Source organism: Apiospora kogelbergensis, assembly GCF_038363985.1.
Source record: "Apiospora kogelbergensis strain CBS 113332 chromosome Unknown utg000001l_segment0_segment0, whole genome shotgun sequence".
Classification (NCBI taxonomy): domain Eukaryota; kingdom Fungi; phylum Ascomycota; class Sordariomycetes; order Amphisphaeriales; family Apiosporaceae; genus Apiospora; species Apiospora kogelbergensis.
This window is the reverse complement of record NW_027117418.1, coordinates 8,349,946-8,373,428: the sequence shown is the minus strand read 5'-3', so window position 1 is coordinate 8,373,428 and position 23,483 is coordinate 8,349,946. Positions and strand designations below refer to the sequence as shown.

Below are 23,483 nucleotides of genomic sequence, written 5' to 3'. Positions count from 1 at the left end.
TCACAGGCCAATTGACTCGAATTGAGCTTGGGACTGATTCAATTGACTTCAATTGGCAAACAACACCATCGCAGGAACACTTGCATATGCCAATTGGAGCTCCAGACCAATCCATGACATGCAATTGACATTTCGACTGACATGTCAACGGCCCTTACGTCTTCACGATGGCTTCCTCACCGTGTCTCACACTGGCGGAACAGACGGGGGGACCCGATTTGGTGAGGGCTTTTTGATTTTTTCCCGACGAGCCCCACCCAAGTGTCTCGTTATCCTCGGTCTTCTGGCTTCTGGAGAAGTCCCAAGCCCAGAAAATCCAAGGCACGCACCACCAGCGACACCTTGGATTTCCGCTAGGATGCACTGGGTTCTGGCACTGGGTTTGTGGATGGTCTCTTCGGGTGATGTCTTCGATGCACACACACACACACACACACGCTTGTGTGTGGATGGCCGCCATGTCCATGTCCACTTTCCCCGGCTTTGGGGCCTTGTCTCTGCCATCTTGGCTCGTTTGGTGCTCTGAGCTTTTCTCACTCACTCTTCCCCCTTGCCGCCCTTCCCATCGTCTCTCGTTTTTGCTTTTGCCCTCTCCGCAAAGTCTCACTGGCGCAAGGTCGCTGGCTCTCAGTCGATGGATGGTCCACTTAACTCCGCTCCGCCGGCTGCGTTCATCCATCCAAACCCAATCACGTATCGGGGGATCGCAACGTGTGGATATCGGTTCTCGTCTGCTGTAACTTGTCCATCGCCGTGGACTGACGATCTTATGATAGCGAGAACCTTCGTCCTTCCTTCCTTCTTTCTCCTTGCTTGTTGTGAGACAGACCTAAAAAGAATGGCCGAGGGAGTCCAATCGTACGGTATGTAACGTATGTAAGTCAGATGTAAGTAGCGTAGGCCCGCTTTCTGGTAGGAATCTGGGTGGGTTGGTCTCGTGCGGGAGATCAGGTCACGATGACTCTTGCTGATCCACACGGCAATCGGGACTATTAAGTTCGCTGGATTTCCCTGCCCCTGGCACTCACTCTCTTCGTGTGTGTTTCTGTGCATGCTGTTTTCCAACTGCGACTGCAAAATCGGACACGAATCTCGACCTCCCGTCCCCTAGGTCAACTTGGACGGTTCCAGGAAACCACAACGCCTTTTGGACTCGGCTGATGGACTATGAGCCCCAACTTCCCTTGACAAAATGTCAAACCTTGGATGAGCGAATTGCAAGGAAATAGCAACGGGCATTCGACAATTCGGGTGGCGGCCCCACCCACGCTCGCGGACATCGAGAACGAATAACGAAGCCCAGCAAGCAGCAACATGACGAAGAACAAAGACACAAAGGCAATCGACATGAAAGAGATGCTTTCGGTCAGACCTCACTGGCTTCCCTTCAACACCATCACCACCACTATGACATCGTGAAACGATTCTAGCCATTTCGCACCCTTGGCACGAACGGCAGATTGCAAGTGCGCGCCGTTGACCTTCGAGTGAGAGTGAACAAGTTTACTCGGAAAAGGGTTTCAAGTGAAACGAAAACCCAAGTGAGAAACAGTCAACCCATCCATACATCCACTTGGATCAGTGCATATACACCACGCATAGCAAAACCGTTGTATCCAGGATACACCTTCGAGCCAGGGCAGCAACGAACAACTGCCTAGCAGCAGCGACGAGAAATGGCAAATGAGTGATATGGAAGACGGTGGTAACGATGAGTGGTTCGAGACGCCGACACGCGCATGACAAACGGAATCTAGGAAATCCGATCCTACTTCTGGTTGACGAGGGTTGAGAGACACCATCCCTCACGTCCACTGTGTGCCCCGTGCCCGAAAGGCCGAATGAGTCGCTCTTGGTGCCAATTGCCAGGGAGCAGACGGGCGTCTGTCTGTCAACTGTTCCCCTCATTTGGGGGCCGTGGAAACTCGCTGCCTGTCATTCTCAAACGACGCTCTCAAGTGGTCCTCGAAGCCTGGGGACGAGAGTATGGAATTGATGCCTGTTGTGCATGCACCATGCACAACGATCGAGAGTGCGAGGGGAAACAGAAATGCTGTCTGTCTCTCACGCAGATGTCCGGTCGAAAAGGTTCCTCGGAGTTTAGATTGATGCTTGCTGGGCGTTCCATAGGCTCGATCCATCCATAAAGTTGGGAAGGCGTCAACAAGCGGCGTCGCTAACTTCAAGCCTCCTCCCAATTTGCTTGGTCGCAGAGGGACTCTCTTTTCCGAGAACAATTGATGCACAATTGGCGATATTCAAAAAGACGAACAAGCAGAGCGAGAGAAAGAGAAAGAGAAGAGAGGAAGAGAGAGAGGGGAAACAGAGTCAGGATTTGGAGGTCGGAACACGTTGGGATTATTAAACGGGCGAACCGTGGTGGCCATGTTACCATCCATTATGCACGCAGGCGCGCCCTGCTACGTATTACTGCGACTCACTGGTTACTCCTCCCACCGTCCTGCCTGCCTGTGTGCCTTGGCTTCTTGCTCTCTCGCTCCTTTCGTCTGTACAATCCATGCTGCACCTGAGCCGAAGGGGGTGTGTGTGGCCCCCTTGCCTTGCTCTACCGTACATATTGTGTCGCTGCTACATGCCTTATGCTGCTTTGCCAACTTCCCCTCACGCATCATCTGACAAACCATGCCATCTCATCTCACCCAATCTGCAAGAGGGCGAATGCGTGCGATCTGAGTGGCCCAGGCCTGGGCTCCTCCCCCGGACCCCAGATTCCACTAAGTCTGCGATCCGGGCGCCCCGTCCACTAAAAACCCAGTAGGGCCCCATAGTTACCCCTACATGCCCGCCCATGTACACGGCAATTCAACTCGCCCTTCGCCCATAGCCACAGCGGTGGTCGTGTGCTCAAGGCTCTCCAGCAACGCAACACACCACCGTGTGCGGCAGACCTGAAACCACTCAATGCGAATCAACGCACGACAGGAGGGGATTGAACTGGAGGGCTGTTCCAAAATCGAAATGGGAAATTGTTCCCCGAGAGCAAAGAAGGCGGTAGGTACATATCTATTACGCTTCCTTCGTCCGGGCATTCGTCTGCTCGCTTGGATGGTACGGACTTGGCTGGCTAGTCTTCGGGCCCGCGGGGTAGCGCGATCCTTTGTGGCACGACAGGGACGAGTCTGCCTACACGGATCAGCCGACATCCAATTAAGATGGTTCTTTGTTGGCCACCTACATATGCCACGTTGTGGAGGATAAACACCATACCGCATATTGACGGCATTACCGTTCACGTGTCCAATTCGAACTCTGGGGAAACGTTTAGATATTGCCTCAAAAGTTCTCGAAACCAAATGCCCTTCGCCCAACCATTACTACAACTCTCAGCAATGGTCTCGTTGGTACTGCGTCCAGCCAGAGTGGGAATCCAGATAATGGTCGATATATCTTGTGAGCGATTGGGAAGACCAAGGTAACAGAAGCCCGCTGTTTTGCTGCCATTGATTACTTGAATACGCATGGTGCAGATGTCTTGCCAACCTAGCAGTAAACATCACATTGGAAAACTGCCTCCTTGTGAGGACTGGGCCTGAGCATACTTTCCTGGGGGATGCTACTGTACCTAAGGAGGATCCAGGGTCGATAGTGTTGCGGGGATGGCGGTGAGGTTTTTTTCCTTTGCAGAGATCGACTACAGACCGCGCCGGGAGATCGGCAGTTCCAGCAAGTGCATGCGAACACTTCGCGAGGCTATGCCCATGTTTCTCGTCATCGACGCCCGATTCTTTGTCATGTTGTCAGCTCAACACGAAGCTGTCACGTTTGGCCAGCTTGCTCGTGGCGGAAAGACCCAGGCGACGTAGAATAATCTCGTCTGCTGTCATGGCCCCGCCCCCTTTCCCCATCAAAAGGGCAAAAGCCTTCTGGTTCACTGTCGTTATAGATAGCCACTCGGGCTTTATTTACTCCTCGGTTTGGTCTCTGCGAAAGCAGGATTACTTGTTGTACTATTTTCGAGCAAGATGCAGAGTGGTCCAAACCCTGACAATGCAGCATCTTCCCGCGGACACGATGTCCTCGTCGATGCTCACCGGAGCGATGGTCTTGAGAAAAGGAGACCCCAAAAGTTGTTGACCAGAGCTTAGGGACTACGTGGGATGGAGGGTTGAGAAGGCCGCCAATTTTGACGAAGTCCGACGGTTGCGAGATCAACCACGATACCAGCTCCGAGAGATCAGAGGCCAGCAATTCCCCGATAATGGGTTGGCCATATGTGCGGCTTAAGGCGAACAGGGTCTCACACCTATGGAAGCCGACGGATCCCCGAGGCATTGAAGATGTAACTTCCTCATTAACCATGCCTGTCATATTCATCAAATCTATCCACGATTCGTGGTCTATCGCTGTACAAATCAACGGGATGGGGGGCATCAACCCGATCATCATTGCCCCAGCATCAGCCTCAGCACCTTGACCGCCTGCTCATTCGTCGTGAACAGGATGCCGCCGGCCATGACGGTCCGCCCCAGGCGCATGACGGTGCCGCGCCAGAACCCCCTGAACACGCCGTCCTCGGCGACGATGGCGCGCGCCGCGTCGAGGGTGCCGCCCACGGCGCGGGCCTGCTGGACCTTGGTCTTGACCGTGTCAAAGGGCTGCGTGGCGAGGGTCGTGACGGTGCCCGCGAGGGCGCCGTTGGCGAAACTCATGACCGGGCCGTCGACGTCCACCACGTGTCGGCGTCGGCGACCCTCGCCGGGGTCCCGGAACCAGGGCGACCGCCGCTCCCAGTCCTTGAGGATGCTGTAGGACCCCAGCCGGAAGCCCGTGGTGCCGATCTGCTTGAGGGTGGTGGTGACGTAGCCGGCGTAGAGGGCGCGGCGGACGCCGTGCTCGCGGGCGAGCGACGCCACGCAGTGCCAGGGCGAGCGGAAGCGGCGCGCCGTCCGGGCGTCGTCGATGAGGGCCGTCTTGAGGCGCTCCGTCGGCGTCACGACGGCCGTCGACGCCACCACGCCCGTCGCCATGCCCGCCGCGATGGACTGCGCGGGGCCCAGCGTGTGCGTTTCGGGATCCTCGAACACCTTGCGGATGCCGTCGAAGGCCACGAAGCGGACGGCGTCTTTGCCTATGGAACCCTGCCGGGCGTGTCAGTCGGTGTACCGCATGGGCATCTCCCAAAAGAAAAAAGGAGTGTGCACGGGGTTGCTTCTAGGCGATAACGGCTCGTGACGCCTCCGGTGAGGGGCTCCGAAGTGCGTGTCGATGGGTGTAAGTGCAGGTACGTACCACGATCATGGTCGAGCAGCCTTTGTAGAGTGCCGGCAAGCCTTCCTGCTTGATCACGTTGCCCACGACGCGAAACGGGTTCCTCACACCGCCATGACCGTACAATTGCACGCGCGTCTTGGCGAATTCGAACGGATACGTGCAGAAGGCCTCCACGCCCCCTGCGGTGCCGCCGGCCAGGAGCGAGATCAGCGGGGACGTCCTGTTGCTCGCGTCGGCCACCATGGTGGTAGACGTACGCAGCAAAGCGCGAAGTAGATGAGCCGGCTACAAAAATAAAGATGATAAACGTCAGACCCTGTATCAAGTTAGGTAAATACGAAGCTCTCGCAAGATGTGGTGACTTTGAGTGCATGCAATGTACAGTGTTGCTAAAATGCCGGGGCGGGTATTTGGGCCGAGGCCCAGCAATGACGTTCGTCGGCCAGGGGTCTTCCTCTAGTCATTTTAGTGCTATTGCGGAGTCCCTGCAGATGGCAAGGTCTGCCAAACAAGAACACTCTCAGTGTGATGGACTTGGTCTTCACCATTTCGACAGGTGATTCAATTTGGGTTCTGCATAACACGGTTTTCCAGCATATTGCGCACCAGCAGGCAACGTGCTCTATACTACTCAAGAGGTGAATGGGTCCTGCAGAACTTTGACTGTTGCTGACGATTGTTGCAATCCCTAACCATCTCCGTGATCATATCGCGCCCACCAAGCTCAATATTCCTCGGTCTCGCTAAACGTCTTGTAGGGGACGGGAAGAGGCACGTCAAGTTTGCGGACTCGGTTCGGGCCGTAAATGTCGGCTTTCTAGTTTTCGGGTTTCTGTGTTAGTCAAGCCCCTTGCATCTGCCGTGTGTAAATGAGATCACAACAGTAGAACATTAACTAACCTTGGTGGCTGGCTTGTCGGGCGTCGGCATAAAGACAGCTTTGCCGTCGTCGCCAAAGTACGCAAGATCCTAAAGAAATATACGTCAGCCAATTGTCATCATGTTCAGGGAACTCTCAAAGCTCTAGAAGTACCTTTTCAAACGCGACTTGATTCTTGTCGGCAAAGGTGATCCAGTTCTCGCTGAAAGGGGCACGCGAGACCTCGAGACATCGGAAATGCCAGATCTTCCACTCGCCGTCCTGCTTGAGAAAGTCGAGCGCGTATTGGCACCACACCCAGTGAGCCCATCTAGTCCCTCCCTTCGAAGTCAGCGTCGAGATTCCGACGAGTAGTAAGCGCTTCAAGAAAGACCGAAAGAGTGTGGGACTTACACCCGCTTCCCCTGCACATTCTTCTCCGGCGGCTCGTACAAGTCCTCGGGCATGGCGCCGCCGACCTTCCCCAGGTCCGCCAGGCCCGACTCGAGCCCGGCCATGAGCCAGAAGCCCTTGGCCGTGGCGCCGTCGGCGGCGACCTCGACGGCCGGCGTCGTCGTCTGGTGCAGGATGAGCTTGCCCGCGGGCCGCGGCCGCCCCGTGTGGTACGCCATGACCGAGTCGTAGTCGGTGTAGACGCCCACGTTGGTGTACTGGGCGCGGATCCCGGGCGTGCCGCGCGCCACCCACAGCGGCTTGATCTGCTCGTCCTCGAACACGTTGTGCAGGTGCATGTACCGGCTGAAGACGTTCTCGACCGCGCCTCGGTCGTAGGCCTGGGGGGAGGGGCCCGAAATATTCTTAGACAAAAAAACCAATAATCATAAGGTGGGAAGGACATCTCGATGATGACGACGTTGATGGCTTGTACTTCAGGCATGCGATAGTCAAGCCATCGTCGGCGGGTTGGGGATGGAAACACTCACCCTCTGGGCCAGTCGCTCGGCGGCTACTACCCGCGCTTCGAGCTCGGCGATCTTGTCGGACATGGCTGCCAATGTCTGGAAGCTGGTGTGGATATGTGCTGGCTAGTCTGACCGTGCCTTGATCTAGTGACCAGCTCCACTAGGCTATGTCGTTCCACCAAGCTTCTCATGCCTATTATATTCGCCCGTAGACCGGATTGTGGGGGAGGGACCTAGAGACCGCTCAGGGGGATCTTCGCTTACCCCACGGGGCTGTAAGGCTTTCCGGCATCCCGGTCCCCGCGGTGGGCGGGTGAATGACCAGGATGCGCATTCCCGTTTGGAGAAGCTGCCGCATTAGGCATGCAGTCCATGAAGAGGACTGTTGGTGTTTACTTCTCTTGAGCGAATACTGATTTTAATTTCACGTCGACGGTTTGAAAGGCGGTGGCGTTCATGTATTCCATTGTACATTTGATTGACGCCAAGTGGTATGACACTGTTCGTCATTTTCAACTGACTTGATGCAGAAGCTGTGAGCTTATCACAGCCTCTGTCGTCAACACTTCCGCTGGCGCACCAAGCGGCGCTGCCATCCAGGCAGACTTGCAGAGTAGGGGGATGGGATAGGCCGCGTCCAAGAGGGAAGCTGCCAGAAACCAGGGCCTTTACGGTATCGTTTGGCCAATTTCTCCCCATTACACATTATTATATCGCATCACAACACACTCTCCCGGCTTCCTGGATATAAGACATCCGGAGCTCTCCCTGATCCTTCGTGAGCCGTACTTGATTGGGTTTCCTTGCTTTTCACGCACCGGCCTGGGTGATTTCCTCTCTTTCTCTCAACTTTCCTCGCTTCATTCTTTTCATTCTGATTCTTCCGCCTCCTCCGGGGTATCTGCCACCCTGTACTCGTCGAGGCCGTGCGGGTTGTTCGTGATGATGAACCGCCAGCGGAGGACCTGCTGCTCGCGCCCGTCGCGCTGGTCGAGCTCCTCGAAGAAGCCCTCGGCGTAGACGGCGTCGGTGCGGCGGCCCAGCACCTCGGGGAAGAAGGCGGCGGCCGGCTCGTTGGTATCCTCCCAGCCGAAGCCGACGCCGTCTACGAGCTCCTCCCCGGGCTCGATCCAGCCCGTCGACAGCGGGAACAGCTGGTGCCGGCGGATCTCGCGCGGCAGCGCCCACCACGAGTCGAGCCAGCCCCGCACGATCTCGGCCCCGTACCCCCTGCCGCCAGTGCTCGGGCTTCAGCAGCACCTCGGCCTCGGGCCAGCCCGACCGCGCCAGCGTCACGCAGTCGGGCAGCCCGGCCTCGCCGACCAGCTCGCCCGTCGCCGCGAGGAAGGCGCCGACGTACCAGTGGCGCTGGCCGTCGTCGGCGAGCAGCGCGTCGAGGCGCGCCCGCGACTCCTCCCGGTCGCGCGACGCCCGCCCCCGCGTCAGCGAGTGCCGCTGCGTCTCGGGGCGCGACCGCAGCTCGTGGAAGGCGTCCAGGTCCGCCGCGACGAACGGCCGCAGCACCAGCCGCGGCGTCTGCGCGCGGCGCGCCTCGTCCGCCAGCCCCGGCATCGGCCGCCGCGGCATGCTGACGCGGTAGCTGAACCACGGCACCATGCTCTTGCCCTGGAACTCATCGACGTCCAGGGCGACTGCGATGGGCGGCATGTTGGGCGGGAGGGAAAAAGAAAAAAAGAAGGTTTTGCTTTTACCCGGGGTTGATGTGGTGGATGGGCGGGACGAAGGCCTTAGTGGGGGTTGTAAGTAGATCAGTCGCGAATAGCTGAGTGTGCGGTCGCCGTTGTTGTCGTCGTCGTTTTCCGTCTAAATGACGAAATCATGAGATAATCAGGAAGTTAATATGTACGTGAAAAGAAGCGATACCCAGCAGCGGAATCCTACGAGGAACCGATGTAAATGTAGATATATGTGAGAGATGAAATGGATAGCATCGTGGGTGGCGAACAGACAGACAAGACGACGGCCCAGGGTTACTAGCAGTAATGAGGATCCCCAAGGTGAAACCAAAAGTGACATTGAAGCGTACCGGTATTTGCCGGGTCCGCCCTTCCCTCTTTCACACACTTGTCCGAGCCGAGCCGTCACCCATGCTCGATGATGTACATAAGGAAGCATCCTCTCCAACGTAACGCCGTCTTTTTTTGGAGACCCTGCACGCGCGTAGGGACCCTAACCACTTGGTCGGGCGACGACCGGCCCAGGACTTCGCAGACTGGATAAGGCAGAGATGAAGAAGGGGAGAAGGGGAGAAGGGAATGCAGCAACCCCAAGTGACGACGGTCATTGCTGAGGCCTAGGCCATCGTATTGTCGGCAATTTGCACCTGATGGGGGAATATGCTGCGCAGATCGATACCCATCAACTGCACATCCACGTACGATTATGTCGCCAAACCCGCGTTTTACTGGAAATCTTTTACTGCTCTGTATGGATGCCTACGGGGGCATCATGTCCTTAGTAACGCTGATGTGATGGTGATGGATCATTCACATTCGTACGAGACAGCCAGTGGGGAACGTCGACCGTTACGAGCCCACTACTAAGTACCTGCAACTGGGGTAGACGGCGCAACGCCGGGCCAATCAGCCGCATTAAATCTCCTGTTGACGGCATATCCTACGAGCCCTATTTCCTCCTTATCAAAGCCCCTTCTCTGCTCTGACATAGGACACCTCTATCGAGCCGGCTTCTGTCGTATCAGATTCCTGTGTTTTCACTATGTAGAAGCAGTCCTGCGAGGTGTTCGTTTCGTGACTTTCCCAGTGGTGCAGTGGTGGTGGACCGCGGTAGGGAAAGGAAAATCCGCTAATCTTCTGTTCTCTCCCAGTGCTGTGGTTCAGACGGGGGTGGCAGGGCTTCTGGCAAGGGGGTGACTTCTCCCGGTCGTGCAGATTACCAGCATTTCTATTCCCATGCAATCCGTTACCAACGAATGAAGCACCCGCCAGCCCGCGAGGACAGGCCGCCCTGTCTCCTCTCCTCTTCTTGTTTTCGTCTCCCGTTCCACGACTAATGAAACTGGCAATGTAGTATTCTCCATCCAGTTCCAGAAAGGCGACCCCCGTTCGGATCCGGGATCCCCAGCCGGTGCCAGCTCTGTCGCAAACCTTGGTTAATAAATTTGACCGTTGCACCCCCAACCGGCCCCAACGCCGCTCCTAGCGTCAACGTTGTGCGCAAGGGTCAAGGATCACCAAAAGGCCACAAGCAAGCGGTGAAAGGGGCCCATGCTCTTGTTCTTGATGATCATCTTGCGATAGGTAATCAGCACCTTGAATTCGCTGTTCGAGTAATGTTCAAATGCTACCCAGTCTGCCGAGAACAGATAGCTGCGCAGCAGTTTCCTCTTTCTGCCCTGTAGTAGCGCAGTAAGCAGTGGCCGAATCCCATCCCATCCCGTCCCATTGCCATGGGATGATGATGACTCTCATTTAGTAGTAATTGTAAACCCGCCCGCCCACACATTAAAGTTTGTTTATCCCCTCCCCAGTAATACTTTTCCGAAAAAAAAACACTCGAAATCAAATCATCTAAGTTCTACTGTATTCTATCTACCCGAGCCTGTTAGCTACCAACAACCCACCTAGTAGGTGTAACGGTAGTGCGGGCTCTCGTCCCCGAGTTCGGCCAGCTCCTGCTCCGAGAGGTTCTGGTGCTCGGGCGCGACCAGCCCGGCCTCGCGCCGCTTGTTCTGCCGCCGGAGCCAGAACCAGAGAAAGGCATAGATGCAGACGGCCATGCCCACCATGCTGAGCGACACGGCGTTGCCGCGGACATACCGCGGGCCTTCGGCGGTGAGGCTGCGGGAGAGGGAAGAGAGAAACGTCAGCCGAAGAAAACAAACAGCAACAAGCGTTGATCTTGGTGGAGTAGAAGAAGAATACGTACTAGATGAAGGGCGCCATGATGCCAGACATGTTGCCTACCGTGAGGTTCAACCCGCACGCCGTGGTGCGTTTGCCGTAGCGGGGCAAGTTGTTGGGCAGCTAATCAATCGATTCCTCGCCATTAGCATTATACGGGCAATCACATTGGGGCGCATGCATGCATGCATGCAATGCATTCGGCACTACTTACCCAAGCCAGGGGCAAGCCCACGACGACATAGAGGCCCATGGCGACCACAAAACAGCTGGCTGGAGCGTTAGCTAGACCTGCAATAAAAGGGGAAGGTTGTGGTCGCATACCCAAAGTAGTGCACCCCCGACGTCGAATTGGACACCAGGATGCCGTAGCCGATGACACTGATGCAGCCGAATATAACAATGAACACGGCGCGGCGCTGCACGCGGTCCGAGTACCACGCCACCGCCATGTAGGCGACGGCGCCGAGGGCGTAGCACGGGACGGTGAGCAGCTGGACCTCGGCGGCGGACCAGGCCCCGAGCCCCTTGACGATGGTGGGCAGGAAGGTCGAGAAGCCGTAGAGCATGGTGTCGACGCCGAACTGCGCGAGGCAGAACAGCCAGACCTTCCAGTCGCGGAACGCGGCCACCATGTCGCGCGTGCTGTACCGCTGCGCCGACGCCGTGTTGCCGTAGCCGCGCGTCAGCCGCGCCGCCATGAGCTTCTTCTCGTCGGCCGTCAGGAACGACGCGCTCTCGGCGTCGTTGGGCAGGAACCACAGGATCACCACGCCCAGCAGCACGCTGGGGATGCCCTCGAGGATCATGATCCAGCGCCAGCCGCCGAGCCCCGCGACGCCCTGCATGTGGCCGATGCCGTAGGCGAGGAGCCCGCCGAAGGCGCCCGCGATGGCGGCCGACACGAACAGGTAGCCGACGCGCAGGGCCAGCTCGTGCTTGGTGTAGAAGAAGGTCAGGTACACGTTGAGCCCCGGGAACAGCCCCGCCTCGAGCGCGCCCAGGATCAGCCGGCACGCCACCAGCGACCCGAAGCCGCGCACCAGCCCCGTCAGCGTCGCCACCACGCCCCACGCCGTGATGATGAAGGCCAGCCAGCGCGACGGCGAGAAGGGCTTGAGCACCAGGTTGCTCGGCACCTCGAACAGCAGGTACGTCACGAACAGGATCGACACGGCGATCTGGTACTGGTTGCCCGTCAGGCCGATGTCCTCCTCCAGCCCGTAGAGGCGGGCGTTGCCGATGTTGACTCTGCCAGGGAAAATGCAGGTTAGTCATCTTGGTAGTCGCGGACACTAATGCAAGAGTTGCGCGCGGCGTGGCGCGATTCCCGGTGAAAGCCTACCTGTCTAAGAAGCTGAGGGTGTAGGACAGCATGACCAGGGGCACGATGCGCCGGTCCAGCTTCGCGACGAGCCTCTTCTCGTCGGCGGTGCTGTAGCTGGGCGTTTCCTCGTAGGCGGGCGGGACGACGGAGGTGGCGACATCGGCGCCGTCGCGTTGCGCCTCAATTTTCGAGTCGGACGTGATTGGAGACGCCATGGCCAAAAACCAGGATGAAATCCAACTCGGGACTTTTGGGATAACGGATTTGGAAATTAATATAGAGCAACAGTATGCCCCAACTCGATTGGAAAAAGAAGGAAGAAAAATCAATCCTCGATCTCTTAAGGGTCCTCGAACTCCTGAAGGGGCCCGTATGGGTTTTCCTGAGTAGTTTCACCTAATGCCGTAGCCCCCGGATTCCACGTCCAAAGCGCCGGTGGAGGAGGGAAACGTGGAGATGGTGCTCCAGAAATCCGCGATAAGAGCGTATCACTGGGGGCGAAAAGACGGCAGAGAAGGGTTCTGTCCCAGCAGGGCTGAACAGATCTTGACGCGGGAAGTAGGGGGTCCTTTTGCTTGCTAAGCGGCGGCGTTCATGTCCGGCATGGATGCGCGAATAAAGAAGGGGGGGTGTGCGTGTGTCTCAGTTCGACCTTCCTGACCTCCGACGATACGGCTGACAGTCGCGAACATGCTGGACATGGCGAAAGATTTATTTGCATATACGGTACCCGCTTCACTATCGCGATAACAATTCTTTCGGGGAGGAAAGAGGCTAGGGGAATTAGATAGGCGTTAAGGGACTGACTACACTACGATTATTAACGTCTAAGATGCAAAGGTGAGGTGGTGGTCGTTTACGGTCAACGGGTCGGGCCAATGGTCTGGGCGACTTTTCCCTCCCCTGTAGGGTTGGAGGGGCAGAGGGGTTTAGCTCCAGGCTGGTCGTAACGACGGGCAGAAAATAACGTCAACAGCAGCGAAGTCGGGTTCACTAGCCGGCCGTTCACTGCCAATGTGAAACAGTATTTTGGCGGGGCAGCGGGCTTCCATTGCCGCAACCAACAGTCATCGGTGGCGGCAGGCTGAGGAGCTGAAGTTGGAGATAATCATACGTAGTACTCCAACTACAATTGATTTGGAGTAGGCGTCAAAACAGCTGTCGGCGCGACGATCGTCTGCGAAGTCGCAGCTCCGAAATGTAATAAATATCTATCCACGACCAATTGACCAAACCCAAGAACACATGACCATCAGACGTTGCCGTGACAGGGTTTTCCGCTGCTCCGAGTGAACCTCCGAGATTCTTACGTCGTGAGTAATACTACTATTGGACATGTACTACGGCTCGTTCCGACTTTACTGCCTGTGAGCACTTCCACAATCTGCCAGATTCTCCTCCGATTGCGCAAGCCGGTGGGCGTCACCAAGTCACAGTAGTAGCGGCAACCCTCCTTTTGTCGCTTCCCGAGCAGCATGTCGCACCAAGTTTCTAACGGCAGCAGTCGTGTGCAATCCGGGCGCAAGTCGCCGTCGGAGCCCAAGAGCAAGACAATTTGATCTTGAAGTCCCACGGGTAGGTTGAAAAACCGTCTACGAAAAGCCTCCGTCGCAGGGCTGGCCACCTCGCGCTCAAGACGTCCCAAAGCGCGCCGATCGACCGCACGTAGCAGCGGTGGCGTCTGGACGTCCGCATCACCGTCTCGACGATGTCGAGACAGGCCGCGTGCAGCGCGATGTGGTATGGCGGCTTGCCCCAGTCCTCGTCGTCGCCTTGTCCTTCTGGATCTCCCCGGCGGCCTCGCTGAGCACCACGGCCTGCGCGAGCCAATTCAGCTGTTTGGGATCCCCTTCCTCACAAGCCCTTGCATCTGCACCAGTCGCGACGCTGTCACTGCAGCGGGCCCCGTGGCCCCCGGATACCAACTCCGACGGTGCAGGGACTGGATACCCGCAAATACGGCAAAACATTAGGCGGGGCTTGTGGATGATGTATGCTTATTGATCACTCCGGGCTCAGTCCGGAAGCGGAGCGAAATGGGTGCCGTTTGTGAAGTTGTCAACATTGAGAAACTCACGAGTTAGGAGCAGCTCTTTGTTGACATGTCATTGGACATCAAGGATCCAATTGAACCCGAATGCTGAACTTGTATGTACCTCTGTACCGTATCAAGCAGTGATGCACCCAAACACTCGGCAGACATGGACCAGCTACGAGCGACCAGCTTTCTCATGTCCTTCCAATGATGGAATGGCTGCCCCATCGATACCAAAACAATCTTTCCTGTACATGATCGTATCTATGACGCGAGACGGGATCGATATGTATTTTGTTATTCGTCAAGAAGTCCAGAATCAAAGACAAACTGATCAAATCAGCACAGGGATAGCTCCCCATGTAGGCCGGGATCCAACCCGCATAGACTGGCTATCATCAGTGGCTAGAGTTTCGCTATCACGCACTGGAATCTGTGTGTTGGCACATTCACACTCAATCACGGCATCTATGGACATCATCCGGCTGCCATACTTGACGTCGGATTTGGCACCAGGCCGGGAGCGGGGTTTTTACATTTCCCCAAGCCGTTATCTGGTAGGCCTCCCGCATGCAGCTATTCAATTGGTCGACCGCTGTAAGTCGATGGCTCCTATTTGCGTATTCGCATACATAAGTAGGGGCTATGAAGGTGTTAGAAATCCGATTATGACCATGACAAAGCTGAGTTATCTCTATTCCATCCAACATCTCCACGAATCTCTCCCAGAAAAACTGTGATACAACTTCCAAGAAGTGAGTAGTCATCGACGATAGAAAACATATACAGTGCATTCATGCCTACAATACTGACGAGGTTACCGTCTTCAAGTGGCGAACACAATGGAAGAGCCCATTCGCGATGACCCGGCTGTCTTGGAGCTTCTCTACCAGCCTCTTGTACTCGAAGATGCTATGAACAGAGTCATGAGGGGACATCGTGACGGCGCGGGCGAGTCGCTCGGCATTCCCACCGACTCGATGCTCGCCTCGTTCGAGGCCCACAAGTGCTTCACGAACAAGCTTGCCCAGATCCTCGACAAGGAGCGGGGCGGCCGGACCGTCACCGCCCTCACCATCTTGCAGAGCAACCGGCGTCCCATCTACGTGATCGCCTCCAACCTCCGGACGAAGGAGGAGCTCGGCGAAGCCCAGACCTTCTTGAAGAGGCTCTTGGGTTTCGTGCACGATAACCCGCTCGAGCTGAACCCCAAGCCCTTGTTCAAGAAGGTGCTGGGTCGCATCATCCTCTTCAACCTCCCTCGCATCCAGGCGTATTTGATCAACTTGAGACGATATTTGGGTACCTGCATTGATGATTGTGGCAAGCGGGAAGAGACCCAGTCTAGTATGTGCCGAATCACAACCCAAGCGTCGCGAGCGGTGGCTAACTGCAGGATAGTACTAGAGCTGGAACATGAGTTGAAGACGCTTCAGAACAAAGCTTCTTTCCCGATGGAACTGGGGACCGACAATGAAAAAGACAAATGTAAGTTTATATCGATGCCGCTTCATACCTAGCTACGGTGAATGAAGGCTGAAACGAAGAGATAAATAAAGTCCTCAGTGATTGCGACACCCTCCTCAGGGCCATCGGCACCAATAAGGGCACTAGGATCGACGAATCCTTATTGGAGCATTCCGATGATACCATGACAAGCTTGGAAGCATGGCAAGAACTGCGTCACTACCTCCGGGCGCCTGCTTTCCTACCGTCAAGCGGCCGAAGTCATCATAGCGGCCAACGAGCGCTGGCCGCAATTGTTCCAGGGGTTCCATGTCGTCGCCATCCCATGCAGCGAGAAGGCGCGGAACCCCATGATACATCGTGAACTGAGCGCCGCCGCTATCGTACGCGGCATGTTGTGGGATGACGAAGACCCCGAGCCGTACCTGGAGCAAGTGGCCAAATTGAGTGGCATTGGCCTGGACGACGAGGTCAAGGGGCAGGTCAAGAAGAAGAAGTTCAAGCCGTTTGTGCACGCCGAGGTCCAGGTCCACGCGGCCTTGATCCGCGACGACTACTCCCGGTCCAGCCAGTTCTGGAGCAGGTACAAGTACATCGGCAGCAGCAAGCCGACGTGCCGGCTGTGCGCGTACTACTTCTTCGAGCGCGGGGACGGCATGCAGGTGCGCCCCACGCACCAGAACCTCTACCTGCACTGGCGCCTGCCCGACGTCTACCCCAGCCAGGGGCGCCGCCGAGGCGCGCACGCACCGCCAGCTGCTGGAGCGCATCACCGAGCACGTCCGCAAGGACGCCAAGCGCACGCTGGACGAGCGCATGCCCTCGCGCCGGCGGCACGACTCCAACGACCGCTCTAGCATCCCCAGCCTCCTAAGGCCCGGCGACTTGCTGGATGCGGGGTCCACGGTGAGCGACCTGGCGTCGGAGACGTCGCGGCTCTACGTCGACTCGTCCACTAACGGCAGCATTGTGCCGCCTTTATTCAACCGTGAGAGCCTTAGTCGTCTGATGGAGGAAGAAGCGGAAGACTTCGATAGTAGTGACGAAGAGGGAGAAGATGGCTTCGAGAGTGGCAGTGAGGAGGAAGAAGTTGATTTGGAGAGCGATCCTGAAGAGGGGGAGCATCAATGAGCGATTGAGTGCTGACTTGAAACCGTTGGATGACTCGTATTCACATTCTGAAGGTATATGGAGTATATGTTGCTATAGAAAATGAACACGCCCAAAGAAAAAGAATGCTAGCCAGAGCGTCTTCGTGAGCCAGCCTTTTGCTGGCATAGGATGTTGGTGTTATTACCGAGGCCGATGCGGGTGAAGAGAACTATGTTGAGGTAGCAGCTGATCGGGCTGACGAGGGTGCGTGTGCATAGCGCTTCCGTCGCCCCAATTGCCCTTCTTGCTGCAAAGCAGGCAGTTTACAACGCCTAGCATTCACATGGCTTCCGAAGTCGCAGCTAACGACATCGATCGTAGCAAAAGCTTAAACGCAAGCGCTGCCATTCTGCTGTCGACTGACCCCTCCAGCATCTACTACGGCCCGGGCCGATGATTGTCTAGTGAAAGACATTGATCTACTAGCTGTGCGAGGTGAGACAAAAAGAAACCACCTGACCAATACTGGTGTATGCTGGGACTGGTGTTAGGAGAAGTATAAAATACTCCGAACATGCGTGCCAAGAAGGAGTTGTCGGAGTCGAGCCCGCCCGTCCCGTCCGCCAAAAGGACCATCTCACATCAGCTCGCTGACGTGACACTCCTTTGAGACAGAGTTGCTTACCTGCCTCCTCACGACTTGTAGTCGCTGCATCCGCATGGGGGTCGGCCAATCCTTCCCAGCTCCTCCCCTTCCAATTGGGCTCGGGCTGGAAAGCCACCGAAACCCCCGAACACGTGCCCAAGTGGTGAAGTCCGGCAAGTCCCATGTCTTTGCCCGCCTGCAACTGTCACTGACTCGGGTTTCCTCACTTCGCCAACTACGACCAAAGGCCATTCATTGAATTGTTCTTCAGCTCGCCCTGGAGGAAGCTTCGGAACTCTGGTGACTTTTCTTGTTGCTTTTGCACCTTAAAATATATCTTGCTTTTTCCTATTGCGTATTTGCTCCCTTTGTTACACACGCATAGAAGAGAACGATAAGGGAGCAAGAGAGTTTCCTGGCCTGTCGGTGTCACCACCCCTTCTATAAATACTCGTCATCCACGCACACCACGATGGAGACCCCCGAGTACCTCGCCAAGACGCGCCACCTGCCGCGCATCCTCTGCCTGCACGGCGGCGGCACCAACGCCGTCATCTTCCGGGCGCAGTGCCGGCAGGTGTCGCTGAAGCTGGAGCCCTACTTCCGGCTCGTGTACGCCGAGGCGCCCTACGCGTCCAAGCCGGGCCCGGACGTCGTCTCCGTCTACGCCGACTACGGGCCCTTCAAGCGCTGGCTGCGCTGGCTGCCCGAGCACCCCGAGGTCGAGGAGCCCGCGGCGCGCGCCGCCCTCGACGCCGCCGTCCGCAAGGCCATGGACGACGACGACGACGTCGCCTCGGGCCCCTGGGTCGGCCTGCTCGGCTTCAGCCAGGGCGCCAAGCTGGCCGCGAGCCTGCTGTACCGCCAGCAGATCCGCCGCGCCAAGCTGGGGACGAAAGACGATCACGCGAACACGACCGACTTCCGGTTCGCCGTGCTGATGGCCGGGCGCGCGCCCATCGTGTCGCTGGACCCGGACGTCTTTCACTCGTCGATGCTGGGCGACTGCGCCGAGATCGCGCTCAAGGGCCCGCCGGACCTCATGGACCTGGTCAACGAGGACCACGTCCTGCGCCTGCCCACCATCCACGTCCACGGCACCCTCGACCCGGGCCTGCCCCCTGCACCGCGAGCTTCTCGACAAGTACTGCAGCGCCGACTCGGCCCGCGTCCTCGAGTGGCCCGGCGGCCACCGCGTGCCCCTCAAGTCCACCGACGTCAACCCCCTTGTCGACCAGATGCTCGATGTGGCGCGCCAGACGGGGGCGTTGGCTTCCTGAGGGTGCACGTTATAAGTGCCTATTAGCATGCAGTATTTGCTTGGGAGTTTCCTTCATGATGGAACTAGCATGTAGTTGTTTCTAGACTTTTATGGCGTTTCGGTAGACGGAGTTCATGTACCTTGGTTCATATCCATAGAGGCGAATCAACCATCTCGATTATTCCCACGTCCTGCGTTTAGACACGGCTGGAGAAACCCGTTCTATAGTTCTGTCGCTTCAGCCTCTGCGGTCAGTAATGTGATGCAAGCCGCCAATAGCCCTTCAGCTGCGGCTTCGGTCCATGCGCCGCCCTTCTAACTAGTTGGGCAGCTTGAGCGCCTTCTATCAACTAAAGCACGACGGCCGCAGTAATGGAACTATTGTCGCCAGAAAGGCCATTGTTACTTATGCGACGCTCTAGGCGAGTTTACAAGCCACGTGCTGGTGTTCGCTAGACTAGTTATTCGGCTCCTCTGCAAACACATCAGCAGCCAAAGCTCAGCACAACCACATTTCTGGAGCAAGAGGTATTCGGTATGGCTTCCGTGTGTAGCGACTAATTTTAATACAGATAACCAATCATGCGTTTATAGCCCCAAGCCTATGGCTTGCTTGGGCTAATTGGCTGTAGCTGAGGTGGCTTAACAATAGAAAAGACCCCGACAAATGTGTTGCCCAGCCTGCACTGAAGCCTAGGTATATAAACTCTCTACACGATACAATGTCTACAGATATGAGCGTCAACGCACCTCGTTGAACCGCTCGCGAAAACCGTTTCATTGTCCCTGTGTACACAATATGAAGTCGACTCTCGGTCTTAGCACAGCATGCCGCCGGGGGCTGATCCTCGCCTGCTCCATCGGCGCACTGGGAGTAGCTGAAGCAGCCTGCAACGCGGATAAGTGAGTGCAGCACGCATCGCCCCGAACCCTCCCCCCAAAGCTGTGCATGAATGTTCCTGTACCTAGTTCTCCCACACAGCTGCTACCGCGCACTGTTCCCGTGCGCCAGCCCAGCCGCCCTCTCCACAGCCTCGGCCTACTGCCAGACCATCATCACATCGGGCATCACCGCGACCAACCACCCCACGCGTGCCGTCTCCGCCTGCGGCACGACGCCAGCCCACTACCTGTCCGCCTGCGCCAGCGCGCCCCGACCCCCACGTCGACGCTTTGCCCAGGTCCGAGCCCGACGTCAGGCAACGTGCTGCCCAACGGCGACTTCGAGTGCGGGCTGGCGCCCTGGACGGCGGAGGCGCCCGACCCGTCGTCGGTCGCGTATTGCGTGACGGATAGCGCGGCCGGACCGGGGCGTCGACGGCCGTCGCCGTGATGCGGAATGTGCCGTACCGGCTGACGTTTTGGCTGCGGTTCAGCGACCCGCGCTGCGGGTTCGTGGGGGTCATAGTTAACGACGAGCCTCTCCGGACGGTGGATGCGACGGACCACGGTGCGGACAGCGCCGGGAGCTGGACGGCGAATCAGGTGGATTACACGCCGGCTGCCGACTCGGTGCGGGTCACGTTCGAGTACATCCTGGAGCCGTCGTTGTGCAGTGTGCGCTTGGATACAGTTTCTCTGACGCCTCTGCACTAAGGGCGGGAGATCCGTTAGTTGGTTATGCGTAGTTGGCTGATTGGAGGGATGTTTGGGGAAGGACATGTGCGGCTTATAAATTTACTGTTGGGACGCTGGCTCCTTTATTCGTTTCTCTTGGCCGGTGAAACTTATCATTCGATGCTTCGATTACAATAAGTTGGCAATTCATAAACATGAAAACATCACGAACCCGTCGCTCATCTCCTTCTCTTTTGCATTTGAGCTATGGTATCAATCAACCCAGCAGCGACTTTATCACAAAATCCACCTCTTCCGCCGTGCCGCACACGAGCCCCGCCCGCTCGTCCGTGTCCTTGGACGGGTGCGCCAGGATGTCGGCGCCCGTCGCCGGGTCCACGGCCCTGCCGCCCGCGCACTCGACGACGAGGGCGAGCGGGAACAGCTCGTACAGCCGGCGCAGCTTGGCCTTGCTGGCCGCCGTGACGGGCGAGACGTAGACGCCGTGGCCCTTGACCAGCGCGTGCACCACGTCGGGCACCAGCCCGCCGCTGTAGCGCAGCGTGTACTTGTTCTGGATGCAGTGCGTCACCAGCGCCATGTAGCGCGCGTCCTCGGCCGCGGCCCGCAGGTTCGCCGGCGCGAAGTACCGCGTCTTGAAGGGCGCGGCGGCGAGCTTCACGTCGGGTCGGACCACAACCGAGTCCGCGGCGCCCGCCTCGCCCACGGCGACCTCGAAGCACAGCGGCGGCGTGCCCGGGATGCGCAGCGCGACCACGGCGGTCGTGCGCGGGCCGTAGACGCCCAGGACGGCGGCGACCTGGCGCGTCTGGGGGTCCTGGTGGAGGGCCGAGGGGCCGCGCCAGACGCCGAGGATGGTGCCGACGGACCAGTTGGGGGCGATGATGGAGCTGCCGTCGAGGGGGTCGAAGGCGACCGAGTAGAGCTCCTCCTGGGAGTCCGGCGCGGGCGGCCACTCCGGACGGCACCCCGTGGGCTTCTCGACGGGGTCCTCCTCGCTGCTGGCGGTGACGACGGCGGCGCAGCCGTCGAGGGCGCGGCGCACGGCCTCCTCGCTCGACACGTCGACGTTGAGCTGGTCGTCGCCGAAGGCGTTGGCGGTGCCGACTTGCGACACGGCCGACGAGGCCCGCAGGACCCGCGAGATGTCGGCGACGGCGTCGACCAGGGCCGGCAGGACCGCGGTGCACAGCTGCTTGTGGGGGGCGTCGTCCGCGGGGATCCTCTGCTGGAGGAAGTCGAGCAGCTTGGTCGTCTCGCTCATTTTCTTTGCGGTGCTGTGCTGCTCGTAGTGGGGGGTGAGGGGTTCAAAAGAACTGATGTGCGGGTGATGTTTCTGTGGAAATAACAACCTGCGGGATGTTTTGATAATGAAATTTTGAGTTTCGAGATTAAGAGAAAATGAGTCGACGTCAGGAGATGGGCGCGAAGGTTTTGGGAAGGGCCGGTTGCTTTCAAGTCTCAAGTCTCAGAAGACAAACACCCCACCGGCGACGTCAACCTTCCTCAGCGTGGGTCTACGTCTGCACGGCTGTTTCCGATGAGAGAGAAGAAAGCCACCAGCCACACTCGCGAACCACTTTTTGCTCGCTAAGACACTAAGTAGGCAGTGAGGTTATTATTCGCAGTGTGATGAGAAAAACTCCAAGCCGGAAGATGATTGTTCATCAGAGTAACTGACGTGGCAGTTTGACCAGTTTTTGGTGAGGGTAGCGCCAAAGTGTTGCTTGTTACCCCTCATTCAATCATTTTGCGTGTCAATTTGGGTGGTCCAGCTGGTAATTCAGGGGTAAGCAACCAAGATGAGGGGAACAATGGCAAAGCCAGTACCGTCACTCATATTCCAGGACATTTGTCCGGGATAATCAAAATCCAAAACTCATGATTGACTACTGCTCCCACTCAAAGAAAAACGCGGGAAAGAGCAAAGCACTACCGATTGTCACAGGCCGTTCAGGGGTAAGCTGGAAAACAACACTACCCGGCCCCAAATCGCAATACCGTCTCTCTCACCAAGCCAACTCTTTCCCCTTGTACGTGACAAACCTCCCGGACACGTTCTCCCGCGTCGCCCCGTCAATCACCTCCAACATCCCCTTGACGCACCCCTCCACCGTCTCCGGCAGCTCCCCCTGGTACCCCCACGCCTCCGCCGCGTGCGCCCCGGCGCGCGTCTGCACCCAGCCCGGGTGCAGCGCGACGGCGACGAGCCCGGCGGCCGCGTTCTCGACGTGCAGGGCCCGCGTGATCCAGTTGAGCGCTGCCTTGCTGGCCCCATACGCGCCGCCGGGCGCCTCCTGGTCCGCGATGCCGCCGACGGTGGAGCTGACCATGACGACCTTGGGCGGCTGCTTTCGGGGTTGTTCGAAGCCATGCGCGGCTGCAGCGCCTGGAACACGGCCAGGGGCGCGATGGCGTTGGTCTCGAACGCGGCGCGCAGGTCCGCCGCCGCCGCCGCGGCGATCGGGACCATGGGCGCCATGCGCCCCGCGTTGTTGACGAGCACGTCGACGCGGGGGACGGCGGCGGCCGGCGGCAGGGCGGCGAGGACTTGGGCGGCCGTCGGCGCCGTCGACAGGTCGAGCACGGCGACGTGGGCCCGCGTCGCTTCGCCGGCCGCGACGGTCGAGAGGGGGGCCAGTTCGTCGCGCAGCGCGGCGGCGGTCGCGGCGTCGCGGACGGTGGCGATGACGGTGGTGTCGGGGCGCGCTAGGAGGGCTTTGACGAGGCCGAGGCCGATGCCCCTATTCGCGCCGGTCACCAAGTAGACAGTGTCGTTGGGAGAAGTCATCTTGGAACAAGAGGTTGGTCAAAGTAGTAAAAGGGGAGGGTATCTAAGAATCGCAATACGGAATTGAACTAGTGAGCCGTTTGGTAAGATTAACCAGGAGAGAAGAATCCCTCTGGAAAAGGGGGTATTTATACCCAGGAAATGTTGGTGTGGGCCGGAAAATTGGTTTGGTCGCGACACCGGCTGCGCTTGTGAAAGAGAGAGCTGAGCTGACGGGATCGTTCGTGAGCCCTGATGCGGGGAACCCTGAACCTTCCGGCCATTCAGCCCCTGAATCTGTTTCTCTCTCGGCCCCTGACCTCGCAAATTGTGGCGATAAGTACCAGGCCGTTGTTGTTTAATTTCCAATTTGTAGGTTAATTTGTAATGATCCTCTTCTGCCACATCA

At 57.7% G+C, this 23,483-nt stretch overlaps 11 protein-coding genes across 11 annotated transcripts; 3 read left to right on the top strand and 8 right to left on the bottom strand.

The window, feature by feature from the left end:
• Window positions 1–3,617: 3,617 nt before the first annotated feature.
• PG998_002704 (uncharacterized protein) lies at window positions 3,618–3,824 on the top strand (the record flags this gene model as incomplete). The annotated part of the gene is made up of 1 exon (XM_066869522.1): window positions 3,618–3,824. The coding sequence occupies one exon, from the start codon at window positions 3,618–3,620 to the stop codon at window positions 3,822–3,824; it is 207 nt and encodes a 68-aa protein (XP_066737937.1).
• A 579-nt stretch (window positions 3,825–4,403) lies between these two features.
• Window positions 4,404–5,475, bottom strand: PG998_002703 (uncharacterized protein; the record flags this gene model as incomplete). The annotated part of the gene is made up of 2 exons (XM_066869521.1): window positions 4,404–5,099; window positions 5,251–5,475. The coding sequence occupies 2 exons, from the start codon at window positions 5,473–5,475 to the stop codon at window positions 4,404–4,406; spliced, it is 921 nt and encodes a 306-aa protein (XP_066737936.1).
• A 481-nt stretch (window positions 5,476–5,956) lies between these two features.
• On the bottom strand, window positions 5,957–7,098 carry PG998_002702 (uncharacterized protein; the record flags this gene model as incomplete). Its single annotated transcript, XM_066869520.1, has 5 exons — window positions 5,957–6,049; window positions 6,133–6,201; window positions 6,266–6,422; window positions 6,506–6,885; window positions 7,036–7,098. The coding sequence occupies 5 exons, from the start codon at window positions 7,096–7,098 to the stop codon at window positions 5,957–5,959; spliced, it is 762 nt and encodes a 253-aa protein (XP_066737935.1).
• A 785-nt stretch (window positions 7,099–7,883) lies between these two features.
• PG998_002701 (uncharacterized protein) lies at window positions 7,884–8,682 on the bottom strand (the record flags this gene model as incomplete). The annotated part of the gene is given in 2 exon segments (XM_066869519.1): window positions 7,884–8,228; window positions 8,242–8,682. The coding sequence occupies 2 exon segments, from the start codon at window positions 8,680–8,682 to the stop codon at window positions 7,884–7,886; spliced, it is 786 nt and encodes a 261-aa protein (XP_066737934.1).
• Window positions 8,683–10,618: 1,936 nt separating this feature from the next.
• Window positions 10,619–11,151, bottom strand: PG998_002700 (uncharacterized protein; the record flags this gene model as incomplete). The annotated part of the gene is made up of 3 exons (XM_066869518.1): window positions 10,619–10,835; window positions 10,924–11,021; window positions 11,113–11,151. 3 exons carry the CDS (start codon window positions 11,149–11,151, stop codon window positions 10,619–10,621), a joined length of 354 nt encoding a protein of 117 aa, XP_066737933.1.
• A 1,088-nt stretch (window positions 11,152–12,239) lies between these two features.
• PG998_002699 (uncharacterized protein) lies at window positions 12,240–12,440 on the bottom strand (the record flags this gene model as incomplete). The annotated part of the gene is made up of 1 exon (XM_066869517.1): window positions 12,240–12,440. The coding sequence occupies one exon, from the start codon at window positions 12,438–12,440 to the stop codon at window positions 12,240–12,242; it is 201 nt and encodes a 66-aa protein (XP_066737932.1).
• A 2,662-nt stretch (window positions 12,441–15,102) lies between these two features.
• On the top strand, window positions 15,103–16,858 carry PG998_002698 (uncharacterized protein; the record flags this gene model as incomplete). The annotated part of the gene is made up of 4 exons (XM_066869516.1): window positions 15,103–15,607; window positions 15,662–15,748; window positions 15,920–16,437; window positions 16,484–16,858. 4 exons carry the CDS (start codon window positions 15,103–15,105, stop codon window positions 16,856–16,858), a joined length of 1,485 nt encoding a protein of 494 aa, XP_066737931.1.
• Window positions 16,859–17,937: 1,079 nt separating this feature from the next.
• On the top strand, window positions 17,938–18,745 carry PG998_002697 (uncharacterized protein; the record flags this gene model as incomplete). Its single annotated transcript, XM_066869515.1, has 2 exons — window positions 17,938–18,555; window positions 18,611–18,745. The coding sequence occupies 2 exons, from the start codon at window positions 17,938–17,940 to the stop codon at window positions 18,743–18,745; spliced, it is 753 nt and encodes a 250-aa protein (XP_066737930.1).
• Window positions 18,746–19,691: 946 nt separating this feature from the next.
• PG998_002696 (uncharacterized protein) lies at window positions 19,692–20,132 on the bottom strand (the record flags this gene model as incomplete). Its single annotated transcript, XM_066869514.1, has 1 exon — window positions 19,692–20,132. One exon carries the CDS (start codon window positions 20,130–20,132, stop codon window positions 19,692–19,694), a length of 441 nt encoding a protein of 146 aa, XP_066737929.1.
• A 428-nt stretch (window positions 20,133–20,560) lies between these two features.
• PG998_002695 (uncharacterized protein) lies at window positions 20,561–21,568 on the bottom strand (the record flags this gene model as incomplete). Its single annotated transcript, XM_066869513.1, has 1 exon — window positions 20,561–21,568. One exon carries the CDS (start codon window positions 21,566–21,568, stop codon window positions 20,561–20,563), a length of 1,008 nt encoding a protein of 335 aa, XP_066737928.1.
• Window positions 21,569–22,313: 745 nt separating this feature from the next.
• On the bottom strand, window positions 22,314–23,095 carry PG998_002694 (uncharacterized protein; the record flags this gene model as incomplete). The annotated part of the gene is made up of 2 exons (XM_066869512.1): window positions 22,314–22,652; window positions 22,703–23,095. 2 exons carry the CDS (start codon window positions 23,093–23,095, stop codon window positions 22,314–22,316), a joined length of 732 nt encoding a protein of 243 aa, XP_066737927.1.
• Window positions 23,096–23,483: the final 388 nt, after the last annotated feature.